Consider the following 18478-nt stretch of genomic DNA (forward strand, 5'->3'; position numbering starts at 1 on the left):
AGAGGGGGGCGTGTGGGCTTCCCGGGGACCGTCCCAGCACGCTTCCCTCCGCAGACGTCAACCGTCAACCGCAGCCCCTAGGCGGGCGAGCCTTCCGCGTCTCAGAGATCTTGCGGGCTGCGCCGCTCGGGGTCTTTGCGTCTCGAGGGATGGGTTGGGGGCGGAGGGACCGCCGGCGAACGGCTGGCTGAGGGGACCTGTTTGCCCGCGGCTTTGAAGGTGGGATCGAGTAGGGTCCGCTGACGGAGAAACCCAGGAGAAGACTTCGGGTTTGTTTGTTTGTTTTTTCCCTTCCCTCTCCTCAGAAAAGCAACCACATCGTGGGGTGTGGGAATAAAGAGGAGAATAAACACAAACAGCCTCAAAAAGACGCCAAGAAAAGCGAAGTCAAAAGAAGCAATCGCAACACTGTTACAAAACTGTCTGGTTTTGTAACAATTTCCCTGCAGCCGGCCAATGAGCGGCGTGGCGGCGCGTCACGTGGTACTGTTTTATATAACACTTCGCTGAGACAGGACAGTTATCAGTCGGCGCGGGGCGGCCGGCGTGGTGCTCGCGGAGGCGCGGCAGCGAGCGGTGCGCGGTAGCGCGGCGGTGGCTGTCCGAATTCTCTTCAGTCCCTGCTTTCTGCTCTGGGTCTCTGGCCCCTAGACGCCTCTTCCCTGCGCGCCTGTCTCTCTCTCTATGGATTCACTCCAGACCGGACAGATGCTGAGCGTGTCCGCCGAGCTCGGCGGCAACAACTTAGAACTGGCGGAGCCGGCGGCATCCGCCGCCCGCGCCGACATGGGCCCCCAGCCGGGGGCGGCTACGGAAGGCTCCGCTCCTTTGGCCATTCGGGAGCCGGAGCCGGAGGAGCCGCCTCCGAGTCCCTCGACCCCCGAGTACAAAGTTCTGCTCGAGCAGGCTGACGCCCTGGCGTCCGGGGGCCGCCTCCGGGAAGCCTTCGAGGTGTACCGACAGCTCTCCGAGCGGCAGCAGCTGGTGGCCGAGCAGCTGGAACAACTGGTGCGCTGCCTGGCCCAGAACGTCCCGCAGGGCGAGGCGCTGCCGCCGGCGCCCCCGGACGGGAGCGGGGCGGCGAGCTGTGAGGCGGCGGCGGGAGAGGCAGGGGCGCCAGAGGCCGCCGCGGCCGCCGCCGCCACCGAGGTGTGGGACGGCTTCAAGTGCAGGAAGTGCCATGGGTTTCTGTCAGACCCCGTGTCCTTGTCGTGCGGCCACACCTTCTGTAAGCTGTGCCTGGAGCGCGGGCGGGCAGCCGACCGGCGCTGCGCCCTGTGCGGGGTCAAGCTCTCGGCGCTGACGGTGGCCGCCGGGAGGGCGCGCGCGGTCCGGCGAGTCGAGCCACAGGCGGCGGCCGATGCCGCGCCGCCGCCGCCGCCGCCGCCACCGCCGCCACCGCCGCCACCGCCGCCGCCGCCGCCGCCACCGCCGCCGCCGCTACGGGTCAACGTGGTGCTCAGCGGCCTCCTGGGCAAGTTGTTCCCCGGCCGCGCACGGGCGTCGCAACTCCGGCACGAGGGCAACCAGCTGTACCGCGAGCACCAGGTGGAGGCGGCGTTGCTCAAGTACAACGAGGCGGTGCGCTTAGGTGAGCCCGCGGCGTCGCCCGGTCGGGCGGGGCGGGGGGCAAGGAAAGCGGCGGGGAGTTGGGGGGGGCGGACCGGGGCCCAGGGGTCGCGGGGGACCGTTGGTGGGTGGTGGGGGGAAACGGGCCGTGACTGGAGTGTGGGAGGGGTGTCTGGAGTCCGGACTCTGACTTGGTCTGGGTCGCTACCCATTTCTCGCCCTTTCTCTGTGTCCCAGTCTGTCCCTGTCGCTCTTTGTCTTTTTCTGTGTCTCCCCGTGGCTTGGATTCCCGAGTCTCTCCGTCAGCTTTTGTCTGGGTCACCGTTTCTCTGTCTCTTTCGCGGGCCTTTCGCATCTTTGTGTCCCCCCTCCTTCCCCCCCCCATTCCTTGCGTCGGGTCGCGCGGTGCCAGAGTCTGTCCCTCCGCCCTCTCCCTCCGCGCCGGGGCTCCTCTTGCACCTGCCCGCACCTTCTCCGCGGGCAGAGGAACTTCTCACCCTGCACACACTGGCGCCGGGGCCGGCCCGCGACGTTCGGTCGGCGCGGGCGTCTGCGGCCCGCGCCCGGACCCGGGGCCCCCGCGATGGCGGGAATCGGCCCTTCCGGGGCCGCGGCTCCCGGTGGGGTGGGTCCGGCGTGGAATTAGGTCAGGAGAGCACTGGTTGCATAAGGGCGGCGAGCGGCCCGGGCCGGGCGGCCCCTCCTCCGCGCGGGCGGGATTGTGTAACGGCTGAGGTAACCGAAGTGGGCCACGCTCGCCTCGGAAACCATCCCGCGAGCGTGTGCGGGGGGAGGGGAGCGTTCGCGCCCCGCTGCCCTGTGACTCATTGTCACCGCTTCCTATCACACGATCCTCGGCTGAAATAGATGCCCCCCCACTCCGCCCGCCCGCCGGCAGCGCCCTTTCCTCGCACCCCTACCCCGCCAACCCGGCGGGCGACCGGGCGGCGCAACTGCTCGGGAATCCCCGGGGACCGTGGGCTGGCCACGGAGGGGGGCGCGTCTCGGTCCCCTGCTGCCGCGGGCTGCGGGAGGACGGACGGGTGGGCTCGGCTGCTTCAAGGGCAAAGTGGGCAGCCCCACGGTTCTGGCCGCACCGGGGCGCCCGAGCTCCCTCGAGGAGCCGCTCCCGCCAACCCTCCGCGTCCCGACCCAGGAAGCGGCTGCCGAGCTGCGGGCGGGTAGTGCCCAGCTCCGGCCAGTCGCCCGGAGCTCGGCCGGGGCGGGGCGCGGCGTCCGGCGAAGCGAGCCGGGGAGGAGGCGGCAGGGCGGGGCAGACCGGGCTCTGGAGATCCCAGGGCGCCCTGAGCCCAACTCCGACGGGTGGAGGCGGGGGAGGGCTTGAGGCTCCACGTGTTGACTTGCTACCCGAATTTGCAACAGGTAGTAGGGGAGGGGGAGGAGCGCGGGCTGGCGGTGCAAGGTTGCCAGGCGAGGTAAGAACCCCCCGCCCCCACGCACATCCTGTGTGCAGGCAAGGCGCGGTGGGAGCCGGCACGGGGCTGGCGAGTGCCGCCGATCAAAAGGGAAGGCATACATTCTAAACTCTGCTAACGTCTGGACAGCGGGTAATGGGGACCCAAGGAAGTCCTCTGCACGGCCCTGGGGGAAAATCCCGCGAACTGTGTTGGAGCCCAGTCCCTGGGCAGGAGCGGGGCAACCTGGAGACAATGGAGGTCACTTAAACCCAGATCTCCAAGCGAGGTCCCATTCTTTTTAGCCATACCTCAAGGGCCAGGAGAGCCCCTTCCCACTGTCTTCCTCCCCCTTTGTTGCTGCCACCCCTTTTCCACTGGGAGTTTCTTCCTTCACCTCTGTTAATCTGAGCCGTCAGGGTGAAAAAAATCGTGACAGCCTTACCTTTTTAAGAGGTAAGGGGCCTCCCCAGCAGGTGAGTATCTCTGCGCTGAAAGATGGCCAGTGTCCCCTTATTATTCTGTGTAGTGCACACCCTTCAGAAAAAGGAACATGTCCCCCGCCCCAACTTCAACGCTTCCAAGGTCTGACCCGCTAGCTGTATGATTTGGAGCAGATGCCTTCTGCTCCCTGGGCTTGATTTTCCTCATCTGAAGAATGGGTTGGTTGAACCAGGCGATCTCTAAAGGCCTGTCCAGCCCTGGCATCTAGCGATTCAAAGTGTTAGTGAGAGCCAAGCTCACTTCATTCCCAGCAGACTTGTTCAGGTTCATTCACATTTGGCCATCTAATGAGAGGACAAAGCCTTGCAAGTGCATTCAGAGAACTTCATAGGCACTGGGCTTGGTAGACAGAGGTGTTGCTAATGTCATGAGTAGACTAACCTGGACTTCCTGGTGGGCAGGCTGGGGGTCACATCTGGCCACCTCCCTTTCTCTCCTCCCTGGCCTATTTCCTCATGGGTGATACCTCCCTCAGAAGCCAGGCTGCCCGTGGGTAGCCATGCATAGCCGCGATGGAGGGGGCCAGGGTTGCCCCATGTCAGAGCGGCTAATGCACCGCTGACCCCACAGGCCCACTAAAGAACCACTTGAGAAAGAAGCAAAAATCACTTCTTTATGGGGTGCCTGGGTGGCTCAGTTGGTTAAACGTCTGACTCCTGATTTCAGCTCAGGTCATGATATCAGGGTTATAAGATGGAGACCTGGGTGTGGAGCCTGCTTGGGATTCTTTCTCTCCCTCTCCCACTGCTCCTCCTCTCTCTGTCAAAATAAATAAATGAATGAATGAATGAAAGTAAACATACTTAAAAAAATATTTCTGTATAGTTGGGAAAGCTCAGACCCAGAGTGGCTGGGGAGCAGGGGGTAGTGTGGCAGGCAGGGCAACATCAGGGCTGGAAATGGAGCCTAACCCTTTGGATCCCCAGTAGAAAAATCCTAGATAACTTGCCATTTGCTCAAGATCCATTCTCAGTAGAGGATTTAGGTTTTTGCCCTGGGACTACTAATGAGAGCTTTTTTTTTTTTTTTTTTTCCTCCTCATTCTGGCAGCTCCAAATGACCACTTGCTTTATAGCAACCGGTCTCAAATTTATTTCACCTTGGAGTCTCATGAGGATGCGCTGCATGATGCAGAAATAGCATGTAAGCTCCGCCCACTGGGTTTCAAGGTGAGTGGAATGGGAGGGCTGGGCATGGGCTGTGCTATAGACGGGAATTGGCAGGAACGGCTGCCTTCTTGAGGGTTTGGGGCACTAGAGCTCAAGCAGAGCAGGGAAAAGGCTCTGCTAAGGAGCTGGGGATCCCTTGGCTAAGGGTGACTCAGAGGTCTGCAAGGGAACTGGATTCTTCCCCACTTTACTTCTTCACCCGATGACCTGCTGAGCAGCTTAGGCTTTGTGACTCTTCGCACATGGACTTGGCAGTCAGACTGCCTGCGTTTATGCCCCAGCTCTGCTCCTTCCACCAGCTGTGTGGCCCTGGGCAAATTGCTTAACCTCTCTGTGCCTCATCTCCTCGTCTATAAAATGGGGGGGAGTATTTAAAGCACCTACTTTACAGGGTCCTCCGTGAGGATTACGTGAGCTAATATATGTAGGATACCTAGAACAATGCCTGGCACATAGCATTATATGGTCTGTCATTTTCAGGGACAGTAGAAAGAGGAACGTGAGAGAAGTATTGCTGGCTGATTGTGTTATTTCGAGTCCTTCATATAATCAGCCTGCTTGTATCCCCAAACATCTAGGTCACACGAAGGGTGGTTGGAGAAAGGCTAGACACCTCTCAGGTTGCTAGGAAGCAAAGTGTCACTTTCTGTATCTCTGCCCTCAGGACTGGCCCTTAGCCATGTGTCCATATTTTGTTTAGGAGATTAGGTTTGAGCCTGGGCTCTACTACTTGCAAGTTAAGTTGCCATGGGGAAGTCGCTTCACTCTCTGGATCCCAAAGGTCCTGGGTTGCAAAGCATTGCTATTGCTGTCTCCCCGGTTGCCTCCTGGGGAATGTGGTGTGAGGGTCACAGGTGAGCGTGATCGAGAGGCCATTCTGGGAGCTCTGCCATTTGCGGGGCCTTGGTGCTATTCTCTCTACACAGCCCCCAGGATGCCACCTCGGAAACCCACCTTACCCAGGTTCTGATCTGTGATCCTTATCTGAATCCCATGGGGCCAGAAGTGTTCAGGGTCCAGAATATTTCTGATTTCAGAAAGACCCACATACTAGGTGGCACCCTCTGGGAGTTCTGGACAACATCCCACAATCATACACACTAATATTTCTGCCGTACCTTACGTGAAAATTCACACTAAATGAGATGAAGACTATGACGTATCTTATATCACATATATTTGCCACCTAATAACTTTTGACGCCGAGCTTGTAAAACTTTGGACTATCAGACTGTTTCTGGAACTGGGAACCTCAGATAAAGCATTTGTGGACCTGCGCGCTGGGCCATTAGTGTCAGAGTGAAGGTCTTATGTACTTTGATGAGAAGGTTTTCATGGGTTATGGCAGAGTAGTATGTGCTCCTTCCCAAGGGATAGATTTACGGTTTACTAAAAGTCACCAGTGTCTGACCCAAAGGAGCTTCAGTGAGAACATATCATGCTTTATAGCAGTGCAGGTCGGGAAGCTGCCTGGGGGTAAGACTTCCCTTGCAGCTTCTTCTGCTCCCACCCTAAACCTAGGGCCTAAGGGCGGGAGCCTTCATAGTACAGTGAGAAGCAGGGCTAAGAAGTAGCGGACCATTTCAGATGAAATGGGAAAAGTGACTTCCCCAGTGGAATCAGAGTTGGTGGAAGTTGTAAACAGGAGTTTCATTTCCCCAAAGTGCTGGGGTAAGCGGAGAGGCAGTGCAGAGAACAAATGGTATTGTCTTGAGGGTTGAGAGAAGATTTGATTCAAAAGATTTGATTCAAAGAAGATATGATTCAAAACCAGCCCATACCCCGATTTGCGTACTTCTCATCATTTCTGTGTGCAATGCCCCTAGGGGCGAGGTATACCTCCTACAGCCCTAGTCCAGCCAGGTGCCGTGGTATTCCAACATATCCTGCAGGTGGCACAGCTCTCAGTGGGTGGGCTGGCTGTCCCAAGCAAGTGGAATATGTGGGTTGCTATTTGCTATGATTGGAGGGGTCCTAGAGGCCTCTCCTATCTCCCAACACTTATCCCCTCTAGCTGTCCTGAAATGTCATACAAGCCTTTCTCCAGGGGGCCCCTGGTAAATGGTGCTGGGAGGAGCAATGAAGGAAGCCATCGTTGTATCATCATACCCAAGTATCAGCCAAGATTAGGCTCCAGGAAGAGGGTGGGGGGCACAGGGGAGGACCTCAAGAGGTTTGGAGCAGAGGCCACAGCTCAAGAAGGCAGATCCCTGCCTATGGAGCCTGTAGCCAGGCCAGAGCCAGAGGACACCACCCCAGGGTCTGTAGAAGCATGTTAGGAGGGGAAGATGGGAGTGCCCAGCAGGTGCAACCTGGATCGTTTTCTTCTTTAAGTTAGATTCAGGGTCAGCCATAGAGGCAAGAGAGTGGGGAGCAGGCCCCCGAGGGGCACCCTAGATGACTCAAGAGCAATGCCCTCCCAGCCAAGTTGCAACGGCCACCTGTCTCAAGGCACGGAGAGAATGTTGCCATCTTTCCACCTCTTTTTTTGTTCCTCCCTCTTCCCCAGGATGCTCTTCTGCTACCTCAAGACTTTCTCTGCTGGGATAGTTGGGCGGAGACCTCGGAGAGCCCTAAAACTTCTTTATACTTTTTTTTTTAAGATTTGTCTATTTATTAGAGAGAGAGAGAGAGAGAGAGAGAGAGAGAGTGCACACATGCAAGGTGGGGGGAAGGGGCAGAGGGAGAGAATGTTCTAGCAGACTCCCACCAAGTGGGGAGCCTGATGCAGGGCTAGATCTCACAGGCCAGGAGATGAGGACCTGAGCCGAATCCAAGAGTCAGATGCTTAACCAACTGAGCCACCCAGGTGCCCCAAAATCTTCTTTATACTTTTTAAAGGTGTGGGAAGGGAACAGTGAACAATGAGCTGAGCCCATAGGAGGGAAAGCATTTGCTCAGTCTCTGGTTGGCCCTCTGAAGGGAAATCAGCTTTGCGGGGAAGAGCATTCTGGAGGTCCTACACCCCAGTTCTAGTTCCAGCTTTGCCGCTAACTATACCTTGAGGTCTTGGGGAGGTCATGTCCTTTCCTTGGGCCTCTTCTGAAAAATGATCAGCAAGTATAGGCGATCATTCAGCCAGTAATGTGGACTAGGTCTTTGCCTGACAGACTAGTTAATAGAAAGGCCTATCTGGGTGGGTTCTGGAAGCTGGATAGTATGTGCTTAAATGAGGGTTCTTGCTCTGTTTGGCAGTGCCCCCACTACAACAGTGGGGCAGCGGGGAGGTCATATGGCACAGTGGTTAAGAAACTGGACTTTGGTATCAGCCAGTCCCAGACTTAAACCCTGAGTCCACAATTTACTAGCTGTACTACCTTTGGGCAAATCACTTTTCTGGGTCTCGGTTTCATCTGTAAAATGGGCTTCAGAGCATTTGCCTACATGATAGGGCTGTAGAGAAGGCAGTCCTTCTAAAACCCTTCACACAGTAACGACTGCTCATTAAGTGTTCGGCTAGGGTCAATAAGTCAGTAGGTGAATAAGAACAGGACTGAATGCTAATGTTTTCTTCCAGGCACACTTCAGAAAAGCACAAGCCTTAGCCACCTTAGGCAAGGTGGAGGAAGCACTAAGGGAGTTTCTGTATTGTGTGTCCCTGGATGGAAAGAACAAAAGAGCAAGATCTGAAGCCCAGAGGGTGAGTTGAGATGATGTCAGGTCCAGCTGCCCAGTGGGCTCCCACTTCTCTGTCTTCTCCAAAGAGGGAAGTGAGGGAACTGCCGTCCCTGGCATTTAGGGCCCTGAGTGGGTGGCTCCCTTGGTTAAGGGGGCAGGAAGGAGACACAAGAGCCAATTGTCTAGAAACACCATCCTCTTGGCATGTGCAATCCAATGGAGCCATTCCTGCATTTTTGGAGGAGCCTCCGAGGAATACTCTTGCTTCTTCGAGTCCAGGTCTGGGTTGTGAGTAGGAAAACCACCCAAAGCAAACCAGACAAGTTAACATGGGGGTGGCGGCTCACTGATGAGGATCTGGCTGTTGATGGAGAGGTCAGGGCTGCGGGGCGGCCCGGAGTTGTAGAACTTTGCTTTGGCTGAGTCACAGCTTCACCAGCCCCACCGGGTGAGCTCCTCGCCAGGAATGCTGGTCACCATCTCCCCTGCTGTATGCAGAACTCTAGCCTTCAGCCTTCGCTAGAAATAGAACACACACTGTCTCACGAATGTAAGTCAGGGACCATGACGATATAATCCAAGCCATCATTCCAACTCTTGAATCCCCAGAGAATGTGGTGGTTTTGTTTCGTTTTGTTAATTCATGAAACATCAGCCCTGCTGAAGGCCTCAAGCGTCCCCAGCTTGGGGAGCGCAGTGCTTTCTACTCCACAGTGTGCTTTTGCGGTGGGGCTAACTGGCCCGGAAGTCAGATGCTGAGAATCAGTGGTGGCCTCTGCCCTCCTTGTGCCCCTCCCCCTGTCCACCACCTGTCTCAAGTGCCTCTGTCCCAGCGAGGTTTGGCAGAGCCATGGGTAAAGAAAGGGAGCAAGAGAAGGATTGCTTTCCGAAGGTTCCAGAAAGGAATCTTTAGCAACATCACTGAACTAGGAGAAGCCGAGCTCTGGAGGTTGTGCCTTGCACAGATTTCTTCTCTGGAAGGTTGCTTTGACCTGGTTTGGAAAAGTGGACAAGGTGTCCTTGAGAGGAGTACTGGTGGCTGAGAATTGCTCCAGGCTGGGAATCTTAAGTGTGGTCCATGGTGTAAATAATAATAATAATAATAATAGCACCTAACATTTATCCAGCATTTGCAGTGCACCAGGCACTATGCTAGGGCTTTCTGTGGAGGATGTAATTTGACCCCCCACAGCATTCCTATGAGGGTAGCTGCTGTTACTTATCCCCACGTTACCGAGGAGATAGATGAGGAAGCTGAGGCTTGATGACTTCCCGAGATCCTGCAGCTGGTGATTGCTGAAAAGGCATGTAAGCCCAACTCCATCTGCTTCCAGGGTCTGCCTTCTGAGCCATTCCACCATTCTTCCGTCCCAGGAGGACATGCCAGGGGGCTTGGTGCTCACTGCTGGGGTGGGGTGGAGAGTAGCAGTGGGACCATCCGGTTGGGGGTGGGGGATGACCAAAGGTTGGTTAGAAGAATCTTGACTTTGGGGGCAGAGCGTGCAAAGGCCAACAGAGGTAGGGGTCAGATCCAGGGGCGAATGGTCTCTCTATTCCTGTTCATCCATTTCCTACTTGGCCTGAGAGGCTCTGGTGTCATCAGCTGGGTCAACCTCTCTTGCCAGCCACTTTTATAGACCTGCTTAGTGTCACTTCCACAACCGCCTGACGGGATAGGGGCAAGTGTCATGCTAAGCTCTGGAGACCCAAAGAGGCATAAGCCACAGTCTCCGTCCTCAAGGACCCTCCAACCCCGCATGTGTTATACGGTGCACTAAAAATGCCGGACAACACAAGGGCGCATATGCCCATGATGAGTGTGTCCTGGAGTTCTGAAGGGGGGCGGAGAATTTAGAGGCGAATTTCCACTGACTGTGATGAGGCCATGGCAGCCGTATACGAACCCCGAGGGCCCTCGGCCTTTCTTACTTACTGTACCATTCCAGTTTCAGGGTTGAAGATTTGACAAAGGTGGTCCAGGTTCACTCGGCAGGAATCGGCCCCCTTAGGCACTCCCAGGCCTAGGTTTCTTTTTAGTGTTTGTTTTTTACCTCGGATTCTTTCTTTCCCCTTCTTGACCCATTCGGGTCTTTCTAAGGCTGACACCGAAGTGGAAATGACTTTCATTCGTGTGGAATGATTATTCTCACTCAGCGTTGACCCCAACTTTGGTTTTCCAAAGCCTCTGGGAAGGTCTAGAATGCGGTCTTAGGTAGTGAAGGGAAGAAGCGAAGTGCTGTTGCTGTTTCTGCCTTGTCTCCTTCAATTTCTCCCCTGTGCCCCCTTCCCACCCCCGTCCGTGCTCTGCCCTTTTAACCTTGTCCCTTGGGATGCTGTGCGGCTGCCACTGAAGAGCACCACGCTCTCTTTTCAAAAGTTCTTCTCTCAGTTCCGGTTAGTTAACACACACTGTTACCTCAGCTCCAGGTGTACAACACAGTGACTCAACACTTGCACGCATCAGCCGGGGCTCTTCCCGGCAAGCAAGCCCCGTGCTCTTTAGGTGGGAATCCTAGGGACACTGCTTCAGAAGGGGTTGGTCCTTTGGGCCCCTCAGGAGGGCTTCGGAAGGCCAGCTCTGGTTCCCGGGGAGGAGGGGCCTCTGAAAGCTGGCATTTGTGGCCCGGGGCACTGTGAGTACCTCACCGCCTCCCTCCTTTAGCGACACCTTCCACCTGGGAAGTGGGTTTCCCAGAGCTGGAAGGAAACTGCGATCTGTCTGAGGATTTGGGACTTGAACGCTTGGCCTCTGCCTGGGCCCTGGGATGGATAAGCGTCTTAATTCAGTTCCATCCGGGGTGATGAGTATGTACTGGACATGGGCATGGGCCTCCAGAAGCTGGCCACCTGCTTAGAGAGAAAGACTCAGGTGTGTGGCACGATCTGAGACTCGGGCGAGGCCGAGCAGTGTAAGGCGCTCCGTTATGGTGCAGCAGAGAACTTGAACGGACAAGTGACATCAGGGGGCCCAAGCTGATGCACTGGAGCTGGCGCTGGACACTGAGCAGGCTTTGGCTCTGTGGAAAGTGCTGACATCTCAAAGAGCCCCGTGAAGGCACTGCTAGGGGCCAGCAAGGGGACAAATTAAACCGGACAGAGTTTGGTCGGAGTCTCTGTCAGCCTCCCTTGATCAGTTCATACCCTGTTCCCCTGAGCAAGGGCGTGGAGCGCCCTTTGGTGGGTCTCCAGACACCGCAGCGGCTGCCCGGTGGTAAACACTTCCATGTGTGCTGGAAGCCAAGCGAGCTGCTTTCTTGTGTTTCGTGTTACATACAGTATGTCCACGCGTCTGTCTGTAACCCGTGCTGGCACAGGGGAGAATCGAAGCAAGAATGCGGGCAGCTCATGGGGAAGCCTGCACGAGAACACATATCCTTGACTCCCAGACCCTGCTGGGTCTTCTGTGTCTTCACCTGCCACCTCCCCCGCTCCCCACCTTCTCCAACCGCAAGGGAAACCGGCCCCAGACAGGAGCCTTCGTGCCTCCAGTACCTGAAGTTACCCAGCAGTCTCTGCACAGTGAAGGCCAGAATGGGGGAGGAGAGGCTGGGTTCTGCTCTTCCCACCACTTCACTGTGCAAGGGATTAAAGGCCCAAGGAGGGTGGTCCGAGGAGGAGGAGGCAGAATGGGCTGGTAGGGGGAAGACATGGAGGGACCTAGAGGATGTGTGTAGGCTTCTACCCACGGGGCTGCTATGGACGTGACAGGTTCGCCCATGTTGTTTGCCTCCTGCCTTCACCTCTCTGTGTCTTTCCTCCTGGATAGGTCTTGAATTCCCACTGCGGTTATTTCTATGGAATGGTAGCATGGGAGTGATGGCTCTTAACTTGGCTAGGATGACAAAGTCATCTGTGATGCCTTTTTGAGATCCAGATTCTAGGGCCACACTTTAGACCTGGGGGAGCCAGGCGTGGGAACTTGGAACCTGGGGGGTTCATTAGCTCCCCAGGTAGCTCTGGCGCACGCCAAACTGAGGCCCCCTGCCCTGGTACATTGGGGTCTCTGGTTCCAGGCTGCTTCCCTGGAGTTTCACCCTGCGAGCTGTGTCCCCTGCCCCTGTCTCCCCCTCCCCCACCCCCACCACCCAAGCACCTGTAGAAACATAAGCAGTGAAGTCTTCTGTTTTATGTCACAGCTTCTCCTTAGTTTCTTTTCACCATCAGTCCCGGGGGACTCTCAGGAACATTTTCCCGATATCCTGAAGTTGTTGGCACCTCACCCTAGATTAAAGGAACACGTAGAATCAATGGCTACTGAAGGCACCAGTCATAATCTACCAAAGTTGTCACAGGTAAAACTCAACTCACCCAGCTCGCTCGCGATGCTTCGTTTGGCTGTTGTGTGGGCAAACGTGGGAGTGAGCCCTACCTCTCCTTCGGTTCCTGAGAAGGAAGAAATGGATTCACTAGTGGTTGTGTTCTTTGCTAGAAGGTTATTTCTTACAGATAAAACCGGATTTCAGGCATGGTCCCGGGGGGGAGGTTGGTTTTATTACCTTCATTTTTTCAGTTCTTGGTCAGATCCAGCTGAGAGATTTGACAGAAGGAAAAAGGAGTTGGCCCGCTTCCCCTGGAACCATTCAATCCAGGCCGCTTTATCAGCTTAGGGGTGGAGCCTGGGAAGAGGCCTAACAACCCCTCCTTTCCTGCTTTTTTTGTTTGTTCAAGTTGCTGGTCTTTGAGCACCAGCTGAGTTCCCTGTGCAAAGACAACCCCATTTGATCCCCAAGTGGAGGTAATTTTATATTCCCCCACGGAGTCTTACACATCAGTAGACTTCCAGGACGTAGTCGTAGCTGGGAAGAGGGAAGCAATTTGGGAAGAGTTAAGTCCCTGGGAGGGAGATGGGTATTTGTGCCCATCTTTGGGAACAAGAAAAGAGAACCACGGAGGGATGGGCTCTAGGCCCTGGCTTTCTCAGCAGAGAGTAAGTGGGCAGAAGCTGGGGCTCAGAAGTCCAGACTTGAAGACAGAATTTAGCCCTGAAAACCTAGGCACCTTGAGGCAATGGTCTCCCTGCCCGTCCCGATCCTTGCCGTGTGTTCTTCCCCTGTGTGGAAGCCCTGTGATCTCCAGGGCTTCTTGGGTTCTCTGACAGGCAGGAATCTTACATTTTTCCCTGCTTCTCTCCCCGCTCTTAAAAAGGAATAAAATGCAGGCGTGCCTGACTTAAGAAAACAAAAACAAAAAACGGGGCAGAACCGAGTATCTTCAGAAGTCAGAGAACACCTAGTGCATTTCAGTAATGTTTGAGATCATCAGTAGATGACTGAGAACGCTAACAGTTGCCTGAAGAAGTGCCTGGAGTGACTTTTCACTGCAGCTCAATCAGAAGTGAGGGAAAATAGCACCCCTGGCTTTCCAGGAAGAGCCAGTTGAGGGGAAAGGGGAATTGGGCTTCCACATAAACTTTGCATTGCAAAGCAGTGTACCCCCGTGTGGACAGTGCGTGGGGCTTAGAGAAAGTGGAGGGTGCCACACGGCTCTGGGGCTGCAGATCCCCTGATCTCCCCAGGTTAGAGACTGAGAAAACCCATATCCTTTTTCTCCTCATCTCACCATTCTCTCCCGACTCTCTACTCCCCATTTTCCGTCTGTCTACCATTTGGAGGGGCTAGGGGTTGAAGGGAAAGAAAACAACATGAGCATTTTGGGACCTGCGGACTATAGATTTAGAGCAGAGTTCAGGGTTCGCCAGATAAATCTGCAAGCACCTTGGTACTGGATTTATTTCTAGATCCATTTTCAAATGCCCTCCCCTGGACAGAAAGTCTTGAAAAGGCTAGAGACAGTATTGGTCGTTTTGCCAAGTGACTTGTCTCTTTTTCAGACATCTCACTCAAAATCTAGTCAAAAGAGTAGTTTGTCTTTTGGCTAGTATGACACGGAGTTCTTTTGACTGGTATAACGCAGAGCTCTGGAACCCAAGGGAACTCCGCAGGCCTGTGAACACACCTGTGCCAAAGCCTTAGCGAAAGTCCTTTTGGAGGTGGGGCTCTCAGATGGCCTGAAGTGGCAGAGAGAGCGGCAGGAGATTGGGTGATAGGATCCACGCTCACTGCTTGCCTTGGTTTCCCTCCGGTGGTAACTGGGGAAAGATTTGCCCAGGAGAGGGGCAGGTGCCCCACTCCCTATCTGTCCCCTTCACCACAGCCCAAGGTGTCTGTCCTCTATGCGCTTTTCTGTCATTGCCTAGGGAAGTTCTTCCGTTTCACCCAGGCCCGGCATGCCTTCTTTGCCGATGCTGCGTGGTCGGAAGTGGGAAGTATGTCTTCTGACTGCCCCCCCACCCCAGTTAAGCTGTGTGTCCACTCAGCGATCAGGGCTCCGTAGTTTTCTCTCTATCCCCAGTCGGTAGCAGTGTCAGAGGATGATGCTGGTCCTAAGGTGATACTGACATTCGGCTCTTTCTCCGTCCAGGACAACCCGGAGCTCCCATGCTGTTCTAGTCAGGAGGAAGCAGCAGCGGGGGGAGACCGCAGCAGCCTGGCAAACCCAGTTAAAGTAGAGGGGGAGGGGAAGCAAGGCGACCAGAAAGGCCAGGCAGGAGACAAGGCGGAGAAAGGGGACGCGGCCTCTGCAGAAGCTGCCTCCACCAAGGCTGGCAAATGCCACGAAAAGAAAAGGAAGCATTGTCAAATTGAAACCCGAGACTCAGAGGTGCCTGCGAAAGCCTTGAAGCCAGGTACTGACTCTCCGCAGGGAGAAAGGGGCTTGGAGGGGGCAGGGCCGGGACTCACAGGCATCTACGGGTCACTTAGCCTCCATGGGGGGTTCGGCGGGCTCCTCCGACTCTGGGTGTGCGGCCCAGCTCTGGCAATGAGCTGTGCCACATCTTTGAAAGAGCCCACATGGTTGTTAGCACAATGTTGGGGTTCACTAATAATAAGGAAAAGCCAAGGCATAAGGTCAGGGCCCGTATCGACAACTGACACCTCACGCCCTTGGTGGTGTCGCCTCTTTCCAGGCCCACCTGCCCCTACCCTCGTCTCCATTCTAAGAATGGAGGCACGGGGTGGTGTGACCAGGCCTTGCCCTCCTCCCTCCCAGCTGGGTGCCCAGTGGTAGGCATCAGAAGCAGCAGCCGCAGCCTCATGTCTTTCCAAGAGAGGCTGCCAGGGCCGGGATTCAGTACCAGCCTTGAAGACCTGGCTCAGGCCATGGGATTGCTGTTGCTGCTGCTGCTGTGGAGTGAGGTGCCCGCTGCACTGGAGTCAAGTCCCCAGGGCTCTTGGATATTCCCAGACTCACATTTTTCTTCCTGTGGGGCTGCCGGAAACCTCCCGGAGCCTCTTTCCGGGTATCCCATTCCCGGTGGCTCGGGTGGCCAGGGCATCTACCCTCTGGGAGGCAGGGTGAGAGCGGCAAGCTGAAACACCCATGGGGTTCTCTTGCCTCAGAAGTGCTGTCTGTGAAAGTAAGGTTGGTCCATCTCTGACTTACTGCTTTCTAAATCACAGATACTCTGGCTGAGCAGGGGGCCGAGGCTGCTGTCAGTGCTCCACTGCCATCTTCTGTGGATGTGTCTGACCTTGAATGCGCCCTGTGCATGAGGTATGCTATGGGGGCTACCACTTATTGCCCGAGGCTTCTTCTTCTGGGGAGTCCGGACCTTTGGGCTAGTGACCTATGTTCAGTTGGTTAGCACGGAAAAGAATGGTTCTAACAGAATGAAAATCACGCTGCTGTTGGTCACGTGGGCTAGCTTGTGTCCCTTGCTTACAGGTTATATTCCCTACACTCCTGACTTGGAGATACCTAAAGAGGGGGAAGGAAATGGTCTACCCAGAGCTCACAGACTCAGGGACACACTCTGAATGTCTTTGGTTTGGCCTTCATGGGATTTTTTTTTTTTTTTTGGTTGTTGTTAAATGTGAATGTTTAGAGAGAGGACAGACACTCTCTAGTTGGCCATGGTTCCCCTGTCTCTCAATTGCTTGTGTCTCATATTTGCATTATTTTCCTGGTACCTTGTAGGTATTTGAGTTCATGACCCTGGAACGAGTCTCACCTACTAGATCAAGATCCCAAAGCTCAAGGGCTAATGTTAATGCCATAGGCCTCTTCTTTGGAAGCCAAATGGTTTTCGTTTTGAACAATATCAGTAGCAGGCATGTACTACTTGGCCAGGCATCCCTTCTATACCCAGTGGGGAAGCGAATTACCCACACACCTGCCCACCCGCCTCGGGAAAAAGGAAGCTGGTACAAGCTTGGGCTGTGTGAAAAAAAGGACTTTAGTTTGGTTCCTTTCACAGCTGTGACTTTGTGGCTACGAGGAGGCGCTCCAAAGCCAGATGGCCTGGGCTTGAACCCTGGCTCTGCCACTTACTGGCTGTTTGACCTAGAGCAAGTGATTTTTCTCTGCCACTGTTTTCTCATCAGTAAAATGGAGAAGAGTAGTACCCAGCCTATGAGGTTGTTATGATTAACTGAGAGAATCTATTTAAAACACACTTAGAATAGTGCCTGACATAGTAGATACTCCATGTATGTTAACTCTTTTTCTAGACCAGAGATTCTTTAAGTCCACGGACCCCTGAGGAAGTTCTTTGTATGGATTCTAAAAGATCTGTGAATTCCCTGAAGTTGTATGTAAAAATGTGTATGTGAGAGAGAGAGAGAGAGAGAGAGAGAGAGAGTGTGTGTGTGTGTATGTGTGTTTCCGAAGGTCCACAGATTTTGGTAGATTCTCAAAAGTGCTTCCCCCCGCAAAAAATAGCATTAAAAGAAGGCTGAGACATTTGTATAAAAGTTATTAAGATGGTTGACCCAAGAGATGTTAAGAAAAATCCTGTGGTCTACCACACAGTGGGATCCAGCCACCCCCCAAGGATCCTGGGGTGTTTTCTTGCCCTTTGCAAGCACGTATGCCTTCCATATCAATCATGTGCTTTTGTATTTGGGAGGACTTTTACTGTATGCATAAAAATGAATAAGGAGCCAATTACCTGGACATGTACTTTTTCTTCCTCTTAAAAATAATTGAATTAGGGGTGCCTGGGTGGCTCAGTGGGTTGGGCCTCTGCCTTGGGCTTGGGTCGTGATCTCAGGGTCCTGGGATCGAGCCCTGCACCGGGATCTCTGCTCAGCGGGGAGCCTGCTTCCTCCTCTCTGTCTCTCTGCCTGCCTCTCTGCTTGCTTGTGATCTCTTTCTGTCAAATGAATAAATAAAATTAAAAAAAAAATCAAATTGTCAGATTTGCTTCTGAACTCGGGCAGACCTGAAAATGAACTGTTTGGCAGATGAATACAGCAGCACTGAAAGAAAGTCCTTCCAGATACAATCGGGGAGTTTTAGGTGGAGTAGGTGAGAGTGGGGTGGGTCATGTAACCAGTTCCCTTTGACCATCTCCCCGTCCCCCTCACAACAAAGTGTCAGGTGGGTCACGGAGGAGCCAGGATACGAGGCAGAATGTCTGCTTCCAAGCAGAGAAGGGGGCCTCCGCCATCATTCCTCTAAGCCACAGTCTTTCAGGTGTCAGACTTTGCTAGACTTGGTTTAGCTTGTTCAGAAAGTCCAGGTCTTTGCTGGACGTATCCTCCTTAATACTCCTCCCAACATCCAGCCAACACAAAATCAAACACACAGACTCATCCTGTTTGTGTTTTTGCTGAGGGCTCAGAATCCTGAGGTTGGAGTTCTTTTGTTCTGTTTCCTCTGCTTTCTCCCTTTCATCTTGTTTGTCCCTGATCTCAACAGGGGGCTTCAGAGAAGGGTTAGAAATTTGCTCCAAGAAATAAACACCAAGAGGATAAGACCCCCTTCTGGTTTGCTCACCCTGAGCTTAAAAGCCATTATTTCCTTTATCCTGCCCCTCTGTTCTAAATGAGACTTCAAAACAAAAGCCCATCTTTGTTTGGGGTAGTTGTAGTATATAGTTTGGTAACTTTTAAGGGGACCCCAGCTGCTTCAGAGTGCAGAGGAACCCACCAAGTCCAGAGAGCTTTTCTGGCCTGAAGGCTCTTAACTGTAGCCCTTGGGACACCTGGGTGGCTCAGTCAGTTGAGCATCTGCCTTCAGCTCAGGTCATGATCCCAGGGTCCTGGGATCCAGCCCCATGTAGGCTCCCCACTCAACAGGGAGTCTGCCTCTCTCTCTCTCTCTCTCCCCCTCTGCCCTTCCCCCCACTTCTGTTCTTTCCTTCTCTCTCAAATAAATAAATAAAACCTTAAAAAAAAACTGTAACCCTGGGTCAGAAAC

The 18478-nt window shown here is 54.3% G+C and overlaps 1 protein-coding gene across 2 annotated transcripts in view; it reads left to right on the forward strand.

Annotated features, from left to right (window-relative positions):
- Positions 1–294: 294 nt before the first annotated feature.
- The window catches only part of LONRF3 (LON peptidase N-terminal domain and ring finger 3), a 37037-nt gene continuing 18853 nt past the window's right edge, over positions 295–18478 (forward strand). The window contains exons 1-6 of one of the 2 annotated variants that reach the window (XM_032844754.1): positions 295–1349; positions 1428–1591; positions 4539–4657; positions 8175–8297; positions 14696–14960; positions 15736–15829. In XM_032844754.1, coding sequence (XP_032700645.1) covers positions 685–1349; positions 1428–1591; positions 4539–4657; positions 8175–8297; positions 14696–14960; positions 15736–15829 — 1430 coding nt within the window. In that variant the 5' untranslated portion in view covers positions 295–684. The remainder of the gene's footprint in view (positions 1350–1427; positions 1592–4538; positions 4658–8174; positions 8298–14695; positions 14961–15735; positions 15830–18478) is intronic. The other variant, XM_032844755.1, reaches the window with a different exon arrangement.

Source organism: Lontra canadensis, unplaced genomic scaffold (assembly GCF_010015895.1).
Source record: "Lontra canadensis isolate GAN:19392208 unplaced genomic scaffold, GSC_riverotter_1.0 scaffold155, whole genome shotgun sequence".
In the NCBI taxonomy this organism is placed as follows: Eukaryota; Metazoa; Chordata; class Mammalia; order Carnivora; family Mustelidae; genus Lontra; species Lontra canadensis.